Here is a 17,606-nt window from a genome sequence, read left to right as displayed (position 1 = left end):
CTAGAAAGCCATTTGATAAATCCTAGAGTAAACTGTAAACATTTGACTATGCCTACTATGTCGATATACAGCCTTTGGTGGTATGTTAATTCGGTATATTTTGGCCGTAGTAATATATCAATATACTAAATATATCCTTCGGTATACTTTAGTATTTTTATTGTATATTATTTTGGTATATTTTAAATAAAATAGTATATAATTATACAAAATGTATCCTTTGGTGTATTTAAGTATTTTTGATGGTGGTATATTTTCAATATACCAAATATATCATTCGGTATACTTTAGTATGTTTATGGTATTTTTTGAGTATATTCAGTATATTTTGAATGTATTACTATACAAATATACCAAATATAACATTCAGTATATTTTTTATTAATTTGGTATATTTTAAGAATAATACCACACTATTTTGCTGTTATTCAAAAAGGGATAGCGAGTATCTCACAGTCAAACACTGTCTTTCTTGCTTCGATGCCTGATTTTGTGGCATCGACAAAAATGATGATGGAAATTGTCGAGTTTTTGCGATTGTGTAAAGAAGAAGAACTCACCCAAAGAGATCCGTTTCGCTGCCGGGGAAACTGATGCGCGGCGAGAGCGGCGAGCGTCCGGCACGCTTGAGTATGTCGTGGAGACCGGGCGGGGCATGGATGGGACTGAGGATGGTGATTTTGCGATTGGGCGGTGCCAGGAAGCCACCGCTGAGGGTCAGCTGGGTGCGCATGCCGGCCGATGTTGAGCTGCTCTTCATCTCGATGGTTTCGGCCGATTTGGAGATGAGTATGGAGGAGGACTGCTGCAGTCCCAGCTTGGACATCGACAGTTGCATGCTGCCGCTGCCGATGCCGCTGCTGCCCTCGTTCACATCACCGCTGGCAGCCGAAGCATCATCGATCTGTGTGGAGGCGCTGCGTATGCATTTCTCCGGCCTTGCACCGCTCACCGGTGTCATGCTGGCCGCCGCCTCCGAGTGTGCCGATGTGGAGCGCACAAATTGCCGCACATGCTTCTGATGGGCATTCAAGAAGCCGCCGTGTGCCTCCGGCTGTTGCAAGAAACTCTGAAACTTTGACTTGCTGCCCGTCACAGTGCTGCTCGATGTGGTTGCTCCCGTTGCTGTTGCCCCCTGCAGTTGCAATTGCTGCTGTGCTGTGCTGCTCGTTGAGCTCACATAGCGTGTGGTGCTGCTGCTGCTGCTGATGATCGATGTCGACGATTGCGCCTTCAGCTGTTGGGCCAACGCAGCCGCTGTGCTCAGCATGTGGCCACTCTGCTCGCTGACAATCGCACTCGACTGCAGACTCTGGCTGCGTGTGCTGCTCGACATGATCTTCTGCTGTTGCACCTGCTGTGTCTGTGTCTGTTGTTGTTGAATTTGTTGCTGATGCTGTTGCTGCTGCTGCTGTTGCAAGTTGATGCCACCACCGGCGCTGCTGCTGCTGCTGCTGGTGACCGAATAGGAGCGTGTGGCAAGCTTGCTGCTGCTGCTGCTGCTTGTGCTTGTGCTCGATGTCTGGCTGTATTTCTGCGTGTGTGTTAGCTTTGTCTGCTGTTGCAGCAACTGTTGCTGCTCTGAGATCGTGCCAAAGACGCTGTCATCGCCGGGCGAACTCAACTCCAAGTCGCCCATCGAACGCACCTCGTCCGCATCGACTTCGCTTGGCGTTGTGATTATGTATTGCGGTGGCGGTTGCTGTTGTTGTTGCTGTTGCTGTTGTGCGGGAGTTGCCCCATTGCTATCGCTACTGGCGTTGCCAGACATCCTGCTGCGCGTTGGGAATTTCGTTGGTTTTGTTTTCTCTTTTGTTTTTGATTTGGTTTTTTAGCTGTATTTGAAGGAACACAAAATCTTGTTGATCACACACAATTTCAAATTCACATTGCGTTTGCACGAATTTTGTTTTGTTTGCTGAAACTCGAAGTGCACTCGAATTGCTTTCGCAAATCGATTTTCTTTTTTACGTTTTGCTCTACAAAGTTGCTGCATACTTTGCGGCGCTTGGGGAACAAACAATCTCGACAGCTAACTAACAACTTTTTTGCCTTTTTTGTGGAAATGGAAATGGTACTTTATTTGTATAATGTTTAATTTCTAATTAGCAAAAACTTTGTAGCTGGCAGAATTGCAATTTTATCAAAATAAATACATTCAATTTTAAAGCCAATTTGTGTATTCTTGAAGACAAAAAACAGCTAATAAATATAGAGCATTGAACTAATATAACAGATGTATCATATTTATGAATGTTCTTTATTTCACAACTAACAAATAATGTCCACAGCGAATAAAACATATAATCTGAGCTTAAAAAACATATCACCTGCCTATTAAGCACACAAATATTTAAATAATATTTCGTAAAATATTTTCCTTATAATATGCGCATATTCGCAGAATTTGTATGATACAATAACTGCCATTTTAACTTCATAATGAACAAAAAATATGAACAACAAAACCTCAATAGGTTTTGATACACATTCTAACCAATATTCTAAGAAAAAATGAGGATAAATAGAAGAATATAAAAGATATTTAAGAAATACTGTTGAGTATCAAAAAACACCTACTGCAATCGGGTCTTAGTTGCTTTGTCTGGCAATATGGTATATTTGGTATATGTGGTATATAGTAGCGGTATATTATATATGATATATTTTGTACTCTGTGGTATATTTATAATACTGTATCATTATACCAAATATGTGATATTTTCTACTCTTTTGTATATTCAGAATATGCTATAACGATATACCAAATATACCATTTGGTATATTTTAGTGTTGCTGGTGTATTAATTTGGTATAATTTTAGAATATGGCTTTATTGAAAGCGAGTAGTGATTAACTCATAGACAAGCACACTTGACTGTAGTTTTCTTACTTAGTTTATTAATGAGTTTGAAAAACTGAGACAAAAAATCGCAAATCAATATTTTTTTTTTTTTATTCTGTTTATTTACAATCTATCTAATTAATAATAAGTAAATTTTATTAATCAATTAATGAGGTAGTAAATTATTTACGGAAACTTTAGGACACTTTACACAAGTGCTGAAATCATACCAAAATAGGCTCATTTCAATATAGAAATTTTGCTTTTAATGTTTAACGATTTGCGGTCGAAAGTGTCAACGGGAAGAACAAGATGGGAGGAGCTAGCTACATAGTGCACTTAACCCGCTGACTCTGAGTTGAAGTGGAACCTGAACTGTAGCTGGCGGTAAGCTGCAAACACTGGTGTGGCATATGCTAGAGAGTGTGTCTCTTTGCCACATGCCACATGCCACACGCTCAACACATCACAAAAGTTACTTGCAACTTCGTCCTCATCGTCTCTGCCCACTCTCTCACTTTCACTCTTGAGAGCGCAACATGTAGCAGCCAGACAACAGTTGCAGTGCCCACAACTTCAACCCAACGCAACTCAACTCAACTCACAAGAGGCAAGCGGCACACGCCCTCGACCTCGTCAGTTGCCTCCGCTTCCCCTTCCCTACTCTCTCTCTCTCTCTCTCTCTCTCTCTCTCTCTCTCTGTTTACAGGCAGCTTGCGGCCTTGGGCACAGTGTGTGCCAAAAAAAAGGAATCCATTGCAAAAAAAAAAAAACTCATATGTATGTATATAATAATATTTTTCGGCTACCAGCTGTGGCTCTGTGTATTTTTTTTTTTTGTACTCCCAGTTTTTCATATTTTGTGTTTTCTTTTTTGCCAAGGATTTTTTTATTTGTATTTAAGTTTTTTTTCTTTTTTTTACTAATTTCGGTGGCAGTAACAAGCTGCATAATTAAGTGCAAACTGGAAAACTATGAAGTGTGAACTTTCACCTTGAGTGGAAGGCAAAAGGGCAACAGTGAAATCACAGTTTGGCAGTGCTAATTGATTTGGCCAAAATCCAAAACACACTTCATCATGGCTCATTAATTTATTGAATTTTGGTATGTGGTTGGCTTCTGTGCTAATGATGACCGAATGACTAGCTGACTGACTGACTGAGAAATGTGGAAATGTTAACTCGAAAGTTCTATAAATAATGCAGTTTAATGAACAGCCATCGAGAGTGTTAAATGTGAGACTTTATCTGAGAGTCAGATGCAAATTCAGTTTTAATAATAGAGAAGAACTTCGAAGGCTGCAATAATAATTCGACAAATAAAATCAATGACTGATTTGGACACCAAAAAGCCAAAGATGTGGCACTCAATGTAATTGAAGATGATAATGAATGGAAACGACAACGAGTGACGCTTGCAAAACATTTCAGTTACATAAAACGCATGCAAATCCAAATCCAAATCAATTTCCATTTCACTCTCACAGACTTTCTTCAATTACGCATTGGATTTATTTAGTTCGATAGTTGGAAAAGCACATTTTGCTTTGCTTACTTTGTGTTGGCCATTCTTCAAAATCAAAGGCAGGGCCAACAGCAAAATCAATTTGCATGCACAACAACGTTGCCATTGCCATATTGTGCAACTTGCAACTTGCAACACCAACAACAACAACGGTTGAGCTAAAGATGCGACCCTGTTTACTCCCTCTTTTTGCCCACTGGCGACTGCCACGCCCCCTGCTGATAGTGACTGTCGCCAATCGCGTGACTTTCTAATTACTTTAGCCACAAAGAAGAAACTATCTAATCAGTTTTGTTTTTGTGTTTTTATTTCTGTTTTTGATTGAAATTTGCATTAATGAATTTCAAATTGAAATATCGCAGCGTTTCCACTTGCATGCGTTTCGTAATTTAATGCTAAACTGAAGTAATAAATTTAAAATTTTCGCATTCTAATGAATCGATTAAGCTGTTGAAATGACGCAATGAAAGTACATGATTTAGTGGCTCGTTGTTTGGAAAGAGATTTAGTTACTTATACAGGAATGTGTAATTATCGATAAATTATCGAAGTTCTTTCTAACTATCAATACGTTATTGTGAGTTGATAATAGATAATATTAAATAATAATAATAAGAGAGTTATTATTAATATGTTATAGACGTTTTTTTCTCCCAAAGCTCTGTTGCTAAAAAGTAGTATTTTTTTAATAAACGACTAAAAAGTGTCAAGTCATTTGATGAAATACCAGTCAAACATAAATCAACAGCAAGCAGAAAAACATCAAGTCGATTCGTTTGCAGTGTGGCGCCATCTATAGATTGTTCTTGTACAGTGTTCTGATACCGAACAAACGATAGATGGCGCCACTCATTAAGCAAATAACTTGATTTACTTTAAGTCATTTCGTACTTGTTATACTAGGTATAAATTATACGTCTATTTAAGCTTTTGAAGAATGTTTCAGTTGTTCAGTAAGTCGCTGCGTTTGCTGAGTGGCGCCATCTATCGATTGTTCTTGACACCACTCATAATTAAACTGACTTGCTGTAGATTTATGCATTTGTAAATTAGTTGAAGTCATTTTAGTGTATAAAGTAGTTAAATTAGCTCAGGTAATAATGAAATATTAAAATTGCTGCCATCGATAAATTAGCCAACTTTTGAAGCTTTTCAAGAATGCAGGCGCATTTAACACATTCTTCACTCGATTGGTTTATCGAGAAATCGATCGATGGCTTAACTGCTATTAACTGCAATAGCGTCGTGCAGTTGTGCATAAGTATTGTATAATCCACTTGTCGTGGGCGTTGCAACCGCAACAATTGCAATAAGCTCATGTATGAGCTTGCATCAATTGCCACGCCCATTGTTGAGCACACAGCCCACAGCGGCATCAAAAGTCAACTTGAGCGACAAGGACGCCATTGTTAGCAACAACGGTTACTTTTTTTCATTTTCATTTTCATTTTAAGTTCATTTCACTCTTATTTCTTTTTTTTTCTGTTGCGCTCGCATGCTGTCAACATCATTAGCCATATATATAGTATATGTATATATGTTATGTGTATATCAAAAGTTGACTTTGTGCGAAATGCGTCTGAAAGCCAGGAATCCCAAAGGGTGATGCTGATGCTGAAGCATTTATTCAGCCTCATTTACAAGCCCTTGACATGAGGATTGAACATTTTTAAATTGCTTTAAAAATAAAAGTAGCGAAAGAAGTACGAAAACAAAAAAAAACAGAAAATTAAAAATAAAATAAATTATGTACGTCGCATTTAACGCAGTTGAATGAATCGCGACGTGCGACGAGAAGAGGCGAAAAACAGCCGTCAACATTTATCAAACGAATCAATTCGATGAACAATTTTATTTATTGATGTGCACATGCACAGATTTATCAAATCCTAATTGGCTTTTCCCAACGACTGAATGCATTTCCTTTATTATAACATTTTTTTCATTTTTTTGCATTTTGATTAAAAAAAAACAGAGAGAAAAAATTGTATAAAATGAAATTGAAAGCTGTTAACGGAAAGCAATGAGTGGCTAACAGCTGCCAGACACATGTCAAGAAATCTGTTTATTACAGCTTAATGGGTGGGGGGGAATTATATTCCGGCATTTGAATGCAAAATGAGAGCTTGACTGGATTTTAATGGTTTGCCATTAAGCCGCAACGCTTGAGGAAACATTAAGACATTCACAGTCATTAGTCGTTGATTAATTATCTAGACTGCGGTAATCGGTTTTAGATAAGTGAACCCTCAAAAAATTGCACTTGATTTTCAAACATATTTCTTACGAGTTTCCATCTTTAAGTTGCCAATTGTCGAAAGGGGTTTTGTTGGTTATTCATTTGCGTCGATCATTGTGTGATTTATGGGGGTCAACAGTGAAATTATGTCACATTTCTAACACAGAGCTAACACAGTCATTAATCTAGGAATTGTCGCTTGACTTTGACTTTGGACCCACGCTTCTTTCCCCTTTTTTTTTTTGCCAAAGTAATTTCCATTGTTTGCGCCGCTAAGTAGGCAACACGTTAATTTATCGCCAAGGTCGGCAAATGGCAGTTGGCAGTTGGCAGTTGGCATTTAAAATTGCGACGGAGGCGAGAGAGACCTCACATCAAACTCTCTGCAATTTTCCTTTTTATATCTTTTTCGTTTCGCACTCGTATATATTGCATTTACTGGTAGGCATTTGCTTATGCTTTGCTCACATCAAAGTCAATTTAAATTAACTTTTAGTATTTTTCCTTTTCCTTTTACTTTTATTGTTTGCATTTTAGCCTTCAGCTGCCTTCAGTCTGGTGTCAGGGTTCACATTAATTTGGCCCCACAACAACACTTCGGTGGCTAAATGCATCTCTGTTGGCCATGACCAACGGATTAAAAATAACGAATGCGAACCGAGCAAATTGATAAGGTCGAAGCATTTATGCGTTTGTCGAAACGCATTATTTTTAGACCCCTTTTGCAGTGCTCACTTAATTAATTACTTAAAACTTGCTTAACTTCATTGCAAATATGTGAAAGTTCAGAATTAACAACATTGATTATTTTTTTTTACTATTTAATAATTAAATTTTGAGTATATCTAATTCTTAAAATCAAATGATTTTACTTCATTATGAAGCATTTAGTTATTTAAAATTCTTTACCATTCCTTTCAGTTCCATTTTATTATAATTTAGTATATTCAATTATGTATCTGACAAAATAATTATATTTAATCATTTGTAATCAAAGAATTGTGAAATGATTTTTTTTTGTAAAAGAGAATAGCAAAGCAATTTGCACTTTAAGTGCTAAGAATTGTTTTTAAATATTTACAATTTCCTCGCCACTTTATGCACAAAAGCAGTTTTCAAGAAATAATCCAACAAATGTACCTCCAAAATAAAGGAAAAAAGAAAAAAAATACATAGCAGAAAATACTATAATCCAGCAAACGGAATACGAATTGTGCTCAGAGAATTTATGCGTTTGCATTGAGCCTAATTGCAGGCGAGTTACGATTGGGTTTTCTTTTTTTTGTGTTTTTTGTGTTTTTTACTCTGTGCCAAGGAGATTCAGTTGGATGCCGGATGCGTCTGACGGCGGCGGGCAACGTTCACTAATTTGTGTAAATTTGTCATCGTAAATTTTTTATATGCCACCAATGGGGACTTGGCTCGACTTTGGCTTGCAATTTAATCAAAGTTCCATTAATAATGAAATACCAGCGCGTACTTTCTCTTTCGTCTAAATGAAATGAGCCAACAAGCGAACTGAGCTGAAATTCTAGACGCTTTCTTCTCCTCGAGCTTTCTCCTTTCACCGCACATTACTTAAGCTTATTTAAGCCGTACGTGCCAAGGCGAGGGCGAAGCGAAGGTGAAGTGAAGAGAGGAGAAGAGGGCGTACCCAAGGCTGGCTTTAAGGTAACACGACAATCAAAGACATAAAAGGCTGGCCAAAGTCAAAGTCAGCCATGGCAAAGCCATGGCGAAATTGAAGTCAAGTATTTAATATAATCACAATGCGAAACTAAACAACAAAATTTGCCAGCCAACAACTTCGACGAAAAGGGACAAGAGGAGGGCCAAGGGCCAAATTCCAATGCTAATGAAAACCTTACTATGTTAGAATGCCAGCCAGTCAGACAGTCAGACAGTCAGGCAGGCAAGAAACAAAGCAACGAGTAGTGCTCGAGAACAACTATTAGTTGGCTGGCTGCATGCAGCATTCTGAAGACTATCAAGTGCAATTTAGTTGTAATGATATTAAAAATACTTTAAACTATTTGCAAATCTTTTGAGAGATATGCACAATTAAATAATACACTCATTTGTCGTTTATTTCGAATTGAAATTTATATTTAATAGTCAACATGAATTTGGGGGTAAATATGAAAACACTATAATACAAAGAAATGCGAAATATAAAAGTGCTCAGCTCTAGCAAAACCGTGCGGTATTAATTTTACAACATACCAAATTAATATACCACCAAAATACTAAAAGTTTATTAAAGCGTACATTTGTTATATTCAAAAAATACAATATACTTTAGAAAAATTACGAAAATAATGAAATAGACAAATCAATTGGGAGCAAAGATCAGCATCGAAAAGTACTTTACAAAAATCTAATTTTATGATAGACACATTATTTAAATTGGAACAGTTTGCAGCCCCTAGAATTGTGTTCCAAAACTAGCTAATCTAAGAACATTCGTATCGAAACTATTTGCAAATGCAATCAAAAAGTGAGAAAGACAGTTACTCGTAAAGCGATTGCAAAATTGAGACCCGCAAATTTGCTGCACAGTGTGAACGGGTCGATGGCAAAGCCAATGGATTCCGTTCTGAGCCACTGGCACGCGAAAGTGGTAAGCAATGAAGTCGATAGACGACAGCAGGAGAGTGAGGAGGAGGAAGGAGGAGGGGGAGGAGCTGATGGCAGAGCACAGCTAGCCATAAATTTGCTTAATTTATTGTGCGTGCTGTGTGGGCTTTTAGCTTTAAAGCCAAAAGTATCGCAATCGAAATTAAAGACGCCAACAATTGTAACAGAGACAAAGACAGAGAGAGAGTGGGAGTGAGAGAGTGTGAGTGTGATAGACTGAGATGTTGCCACAAAGCCGCAAAACCAATTTGATGATGGGGTTGAGGTTGTATTTAGTTCACTTTAAGGCTAGTCGACCTGACAGAGGTCTGACCTTTTGATGGGCAGCTCGTTAGCTGAAGCAAAATAGGGGCGAATCTTCCCTCCTCCCCGCTCCTCCCCGCTCCACCTCTTCCGCCTGTCGCAAACAGAAGAACACTGAGGGATGTTGGCATGAGTGAGTGTGGCAACAGCTGCTGAGATAAGTCAAAAGCAGCAGCCCAACGCTCGCTTGTTCTCATCACTCGCTTATATTATATATGTATTGAAAAACTCATTAAGTTTTGTGTTTTTCGCTTGGTAAAATCTTTCACATTTTAATATCTTTTCTTCTTCTTGAGTTTTCATCAACGAATTTTCATATTTTATTCCATTTAGTCTTGTGTCGTGTTGTGTCCAAAAGCTTTATCTATTGTCTTTTATTGCACACGAACATGGAACATACATATGTATACATATATGTAGGTTAAAGTTCGACCAAAAGAAAGAAAGAGTATTTTTGAAAAATCTTGCACATCGTATTTTAAGGGACACAACTACAAAAAAGTTTGACAATCTTTATGAAGATAAACACTCTCAGCTTGTTGTGCTTGAAAATGAGCTGGCTAACAAGTTGGCTTAATAAAACTCTCCAAAATGAACTCTTCTCATTATGACAAAGTTTTCCATTTCCCAATTGTTATTGTTGTTGTTGTTGTGCGACAAAAAGTTTCGCATTGAAAGTTTACAAGTTTTCCATGTGCAACCAAGGCGTAACGCAACACAACAAAGAATGCAATATACTCGTATTTGTTGTGCAGTTTATGTCTGAAGCTTTAGCTTAATCATAAGCTTATTACATTTGGAAAAATTATTGAGCTTTTGACTTAATTGCAGCTTTAAGCAGCTTTTTGGCGACAGCTTTAACAAATGTCTTCGCACATAAATAGAAATGATGTTGGGCTATTTGTAGAATTCCCTTCACAAGGGACGCAGCCTAACAAAACGGGCATAAAATGTGTTACGTAATCGCCAATCATTCTATCAGTCAATCATTTTGCTTGCTCTCCTCTTCGGCTGAGTTGGGTCATTCACGACAATTCCCCCAGCAGTAAAAAAAAAACCGAAACAGACCCAAAACTCAATTGACAGCCCCTGGGCCAGAAAATATTGAAAGAATTACGAAGCGTTCTCTTTCTTTCTCTCTTGGCTACGTCACATTTGACTGCGGGGCCAACGAAGTAAAGGGCCAAAGAGGGGTGAGGGGTGAGTGGTAAGGGTGGTGGGTGAGCTTTGTGGCAACGTAACACGAAAATGCAAAATCGATGTGGACGAAAAACTTGAGGAATTTTTAGCATTTAGGCGGCTTCCGAGCTTTAAAGGCAATACCAATGGCATTGGCAGGAAGGAAGCTGCTGTCCGTGTGACAAGGCTAAGAATGCACGTGTGTGTGTGTTTGTGGGCTGAGGCATGCCTTTGTCACACACACACACAGAGGCATACACACATACGTATTTTGGGAGTTTTATGCGACATACAATGCAAACAGCTGAAGCGCCGCATTTCAAACGCCAGGTGAATGTGTGTGTGTGTGTGTGTGTGTGTGAGATTTTGTAGCAAATTGTTTTGTGCACACACTCACACACACACACAGGCACACGCATAGCTAGCTTATCAGAGTCTGTGATGAGCATACATCAACCTGGACAGATGAGCATTCGTCCAAAAATGTTGCTGACACAGCGTTCACTCCTAAAATATTTATGGCCTCGCTCTCGCTCACTCTCTCTTCCTGTCTCTGTCTCTGTCTCTTGAATGCCAGGCAATATTGTGGCACTTTGTGGCGATTTAACTTTTTCGTTGCATACATTTTGGGGCAGGCAATTACATAACAAAAATAATTCAATGAATAACAAACACATGAACGTCCTCCGCTGTCCCCCGCTCTCCCCCGCTGTCCATTCATCTGCCTGTGCGCATAATTTGTCACTCATCCCCCCTTGAACTAACTACATAGGAAAGCATAAGTATAAACAACAGAATTATCGAATGAAATTATTACCGACCCCGCCTAAAAGTAGGCAATGAAAAACGACCAGAATTTGCTCTTGCTTTTGTTGCTGCTGGCTGTAGGCTGTTGGCTGCCGAGGCAGCTGCTCAGTGTCACAGCCACAAAACACCACAAAAAACAGCCCGCAAAAAACCAACCCCTCGACTCCCCTCCTTTTGCTCCACAAAACTATGTAGTACAAAGAAGATAGATAAAAGCGCGTCGCTGTCGCGTGAGAGAAGCATGTGCCCAAAAAAAAAAAATACCAACAGCCAGCTGGGTTCAAGCATCTTGCTGTTTTTGGGGGAAGTACACTTACGCTTCAGTTGGCGCTTCAATGATTTGTTGTTGGCATTTGGCAATTATTATTTTCGTAGGGCATTTGTGGAGTCGCTGCGAAATGCTTGGCGTTAGTTCTCTGTCACTTTGGTGGCACGTGACACGTGCTACGATTACTGTCTATTTGCGGTTACCCAACAATTCTTTACTTTAACGACGCAAATAAATCAAGCACAGTTTTAAACGTCACCAGTGTGTGTGTGTGTGTGTGTGTGTGGAGGTGAGTGTGGGAGCATGTAAATGACATTGTGCAAGGTTTACATTAAGTTTTTTTGCGGTTGCTGTGCAAAACGAGTTGGCAGCGCCATTAACAAGAGCGACAGCTTAAGCTCAAAGTTTATCGACAAGTTGGCAGTGCTCATTTTCATTTTCATTCTCGCTCTCACTCTCTTACTCTTTCTCTCCCTCTTGCTGTCTAACAGTAAAATCAGCAATAGTTTGTTTACCACGTGCTCAAAAACTTTATTGACACGTTGACAGCTCGCTTTTCACATTAAAGTGAAACTTGTCATTTCAATTTTTTTTTAGTTCTACTCATCTCCTTCCCTTAGGTATTTTAATAACTCACTTTTGCACAAAGTTGTGCAATTTGGAATTGCAAATAGCAAGATTGCAACAAGTTGGCAACGCCACCAACTCAATCAACTATTTATTGCGTTGCCAACTTTCTGTTTTCTGTTTTTTGTTTTATTTGATTTTAATTCGCTGCGCGGTAGATCATAAAACTTGTTGCAAAGTGCAATTCGCGTGTTTTTTTGGTTTTGATTTAATTTGCAGTAAATGTTTATTAGAAAGTTGTGTGGCAGCAGCAAGTCGCAACAAGTTGGCAGCTCGACAAAACTCAATAAAGAACTATTTGCCTTTTGGCAGTGCCAGCGGAATTGTTTTGCTTCTTATTTGTGCACGAAAAAGCGTCTCGGCTTGCAAAGCATCATAACGATGTCGCTTTCCCTCTCTCTTTCTCTATCTGCCATCTTCCATCTCTCTCTATCAGCTGTATCGCTGTCTTTGTTGTGTTTATTCTAGAGTCAGCTGCCTTGTTCCCCAGTCGCTTGTCTAAATATTTTGTTTATTTTCGTTTACTTGAAAACATTTTTTTTTTTCGCTTCGGTTTCTCAGTTTCTCAGTTTTATGCTGTGCTGTGCGTTTATTTGCTTTGCTTTTATTCTCTCTCTCTCTCTCGCTCTTTCTCTCTGACATTTGTTGTCTCTGCTTGGATTTGTTGAACGCCTCAAAGCATACTACACGTTTCGTATTTCACATTTCATATTTCACATTTTCGAGCATGCATATTTCATTTGTTTTTAATTTATTTGCTGGCCTTTTAAGGTTCTGCTCCTTATTAGTAAGAAGATACAACACAACTCCCTCTCTGTCTCTCTCTCTCTCTGTCTCTTTCTGTTGATGTTTCTGTGCCACTGCGCGCCTGTTTATACCCTAACACAATATGCAAATGGGGTATGCTCAATCAATTAGTTAGAACGTGCGTGAAATTGTTTACTATAATTATTATTAAGATTCTTTTTCTTTTTTTTCTTTCATATTTTCTTTTGCTACCTATTCACTTACACACACACACACACACACACACACACATCAGTCGCGCGTCAAGCTGTCTAACGGGCTGCAGCACTAATTAAATTATGAAGTACTTTCTGCTACATTTAGCCCACATCCCCAAAAGTCTGCTGCTTTTTTGTTTCAAGCAAACCTCATGTAACTAGCACGCCTTGCATTAGTTCTGCTCGCCAGTTGTTGTTGTTGTTCGTGTTGTTGTTGTTTGTGGCACTCGAGTGCTCAGCGAGGCGGCAACCCTTGCGCACACAGTCCAGACGGAGCACAGGCTCAGGACGATATCCACTTCCACTTCCACTTCCTGCCTGTCCGTCCCCTGCCTTGCCTTGCCTTGCACCTTACTAAAATGGGGAAGCGGAAACGGAAGCTGTTTGAGCTTGGGCTGCTTGAGAGAACTCAACACGATACGACACGACACGACACGATACGACAAGTCGCGCCGCCTCTTTAGCATGTGTGTGTGTGTGCATGTGCGTGTGCGTGTAATATGTGTGTGCTTAAGCAGCTTTTGTTAGTGCGCGATGCGGCGGCTATTTTGCAAGTTTTGTATACAAATTAGTAGGCAAATAAATATAAGGGTCAACAGCAACTACAACAACGACAACGACAACGACAACGACAACGACAACGACAACTTCTGGCCATAATGCCAGCTGACATTATTGACAGGTGCCCGGGCACAAAATACAAAGCAAAGCTTCTCGTTACGTTACCCCAAGAGAAAGCCCTACCCAAGAAATTAACCGAACTCCAACCCTCACAAATTCCCTCTCTCTTCAGCTGCTCATTACGTACCCTATGAGATTGCAAGTTTTTGGGAAAAGTTTCCCTCGCAAATGCCCAAGACGCTGATTAAATTCCACAAAAGAAAAATTACACAAAAAATGAAAATAAAATATCAAACAAACTAAACTAAACGTCTTAAAAAGTTGTCAAATCGTTTGTGTTATTAGAGTTGATGAAAATGTACATCTATTTTGGCTTGCAAAATGGTTAATTTCATTAATTAAGAAGTTTCTGGTTTTTCAATTGCAAAACTTTTACTTGAAAAGCAAAGGAAATTTGGTTGCTAAGTTTTCATTGAATTTCTGGAAATATGAATGATGAATTGTTGCAAAATGAAATAACTTTCGATTGATAAATTTAATAGCACAATATGTGATTTAATCTTTGACAAAAATATTTATGAGATACGTGACCGATTGTGCTCGTCAGCTGTTGATTAATTGACTGACTGACTGACTGACGGACTTTTTGATCGCTTGAGCCGCTGATTTATGTGCTTATTGTTGCGCTGATTGATGGTCGAAATGATATTCTTTGGAGTAGCTCATTTAATGTGAGTAAACGAATTTATAATTTCCACTTTTTTATACCCGCTTGCCATAGGGTAGAATGGTATTATAACTTTGTGCCTAACATATAGAAGGAGTCTCCTTAAGGTAAGCGTGTGACATATAGTCATGTCCGTCCGTCCGTCTGTCTGTCCGTCCGTCCGTCCGTATGAACACCTAGATCTCAGGGACTATTAGACATAAAGCAATAATTTCTTTCTACAACTTTTATTATGTTTTAACGCAGATCAAGTTTGTTTGAAATTGTTGCCACGCCCATTTTCGTCCCCTCAAATTGACTACAATCGAATTGCAAGCGTTAGTTGAAGCTAGAACGGAGATTTTTGATGCGTACAATACAAACTACAGTATTTATGACACGTTGCGATCTGATAGAAATTGTAGAAGTTTGTTAATAAATTTAAAAAATTGCTTTGGCTGACAATCTATGTTGTATTTTGAATGTAGTACTACATCAATATACCAAATGTGGCCTTTGGTATATTTATTTCATTTTTGTGGTATATTAATTTTGTATATTTTAAACATACCAACACATGTTTCGGTATATTTTAGTATCTTCGTGGTATGTCAATATACCAAATATACCTTCCAGTATATATTAGTATTTTGTGTGGTATATAAATTTTGTATATTTTAAATATACCAACACGTGTTTCGGTATATTTTAGTATTTTCGTAGTATAGCAGTATACCAAATATACCCTCCAGTATATATTAGTATTTTTTGTGGTATATTAAATTGGTATATATTTTAAATGTAGTACTAAATTAATATAACAAATAAAACCTCTAGTATATTTTAGTATTTTTTCGATATATTTTCGGTATTTATGTAAAATATGGTTTTATTCAAAATGGGTTGCGAGTATCTCAAGTCGAGCACCATCGACTGTAGCTTTCTTACTTTCTGTTACAGGAATTAAGAATACTTGCTGCAATGCATCATTAACTCCATTATTTTGTGGCTGTTAATGGCATTTGTTAGAGTATCTCACATATTCATAATAATGCTCAACGCCTGCAGTTATTGCCCCATTTGCTGTGTTTATAATGCCACATTTTGTTTTATTTGTTTTTGTCTCTGATTTGTGTGTGTGTGTGTGTGTGTCATTGCTTTAGTTAACTTTACATAATTTGTCGTAATTTGTGTGAGTGTGTGTGTGTTGGCTGTTGGCTGTTGTTACCAGTCATGTTTGGCATAATTAGGTGAGGTTTTCATTTTCATTGTTATGCAAAAGGAAATTTGATGTGCCACCAGCAAACAACAAGCACCACCTGCCACACTTCTCTCCACTCTCCACTCCCCACTCCTCATTCTCCCCTTCCTTTCCCTTTTCCCCCCCCTCTCACTCTCTTTCTGTTTCTCTTTCTTTTGGAAATTTTATGCTTGAACATTATTCATAACGATTTGTGGCATCGTCCAAGAGAGAAAGAAGCCAGTGTTGTATGGCCTAAAGATGTTGCGACTTCTGCGGCTGCTTCATATTCCGTTTATTATGTGTGTGTGTGTGTGTGTGTGTGTGTTTTCTGAGTATGCCTTAACAATCAAAGTAGCTTAGCTTTATGCTTGACTATAACATTTTCAAATGCAAATTTAATTGCTTGTAAATTCCGATATATTTATTCATGAATACGAGTATGAAAATGAAATATTGTAGACTAACCTTTAACTGTATGAATTTTGTAATTATAATAAAGCTAATTTTTCACATACATCAAAATGCATTAATTTTCTTTTTCGATGTTCCATTTTTTCTATAGTAAAATTTCCGTTCTTTTGTACAGTTTTTTCTCTTTTTCTCTTTCGAAGAAATCACGTAAAATTTCTGCTCTTTTATTATGTTTTTAATTCGAAGAAATGTCGTTAAATTTCTCTTTCCTTGCAGTGTATTCGCCAGTCGTTGCATTGACTTTGTTTTTTTTATGCACATCGTTGACTTACTTTTTGCCTTCATTCATGTTGTTCGTTTTCGTTTTCGTTGTTGCTTTCGTTTATTTTTATTTTATTTTTGCCAATTTGCTTGTGGCAAAAATGACTCTCGTGTGTGTGTTTGGGATACAATCCTCCCTCCACTCCCCGCTCATCGTGCCCCCATTTATATATATGTGTTGCGTGTTGCTGCTGCCACTGCTCAGAGCTGATTTCAAACAGACTTTATCGATTTTCATTGTTCGGGCAAGAAGTAAATTGCCAGAGCAGACAAGATAAACGACAATAAAAGCGCAGGAAACAAGCTAAAACCAAAATGAAACACAACAAAAAAAGACAAGAGCAAAAAAAAAAGAGCAGAATGATGTTGCATGCCACCGACTCGGGCAACAGGTTGCTGCCACTGCCATCCCCCACCCCTTGCCATCGAGGATTGTGGCTTGTTTTCGTCGTTGTTCAACATTTGCTCAACATTTGCGGCATTATGACATTATGCTTGCGGCCTTTTACCTCGACTGCAACAGCAAATGGCAACAGCAATGGCATCCCGGAATTATGTAAGGCTTGAGAGAGAGAGAGCGAATATCCTTACAAGTGAATGGCCAAAACACGTGCAAGGGAATCAACGAGGGGAGCAAAAAGAACTCTCACTGCTTCAATCGTGATTTATGCCACGGAAAATGTTGTTAAACAGCCATACAAAAAGAAAGGAAAAAAAAGAACAGAGTCAATAAAATAGCGCAACTGAAAGTAAATATAAATACAATTGCAATTGTGTGGGAAATGCATTTGTTATATCACTGTACAGCAAATGAATTATGATTAAATAATGCCAAGCATGTTTATAGAAATTTTCTTGCTCTGACTTACTT

General features: G+C 38.3%; 1 protein-coding gene across 7 annotated transcripts in view; it reads right to left on the bottom strand.

Annotated features, from left to right (window-relative positions):
• Nucleotides 1-17,606, bottom strand: part of LOC132797332 (cAMP-specific 3',5'-cyclic phosphodiesterase) — a 237,285-nt gene that overhangs the window by 98,486 nt on the left and 121,193 nt on the right. For 3 of the 7 annotated variants that reach the window (XM_060809032.1, XM_060809035.1, XM_060809033.1), the window contains exon 3: nucleotides 561-1,835. The exons of the other annotated variants lie outside the window; for them this stretch is intronic. In XM_060809032.1, the coding sequence (XP_060665015.1) occupies nucleotides 561-1,771 (1,211 nt within the window). In that variant the 5' untranslated portion in view covers nucleotides 1,772-1,835. The remainder of the gene's footprint in view (nucleotides 1-560; nucleotides 1,836-17,606) is intronic. 7 annotated transcript variants of the gene reach the window in all.

This window comes from Drosophila nasuta, chromosome X (genome assembly GCF_023558535.2).
Source record: "Drosophila nasuta strain 15112-1781.00 chromosome X, ASM2355853v1, whole genome shotgun sequence".
Lineage (NCBI taxonomy): Eukaryota > Metazoa > Arthropoda > Insecta > Diptera > Drosophilidae > Drosophila > Drosophila nasuta.
Note: the sequence above shows the minus strand (reverse complement) of the source record. Positions and strands in the feature narration are given on the sequence as shown.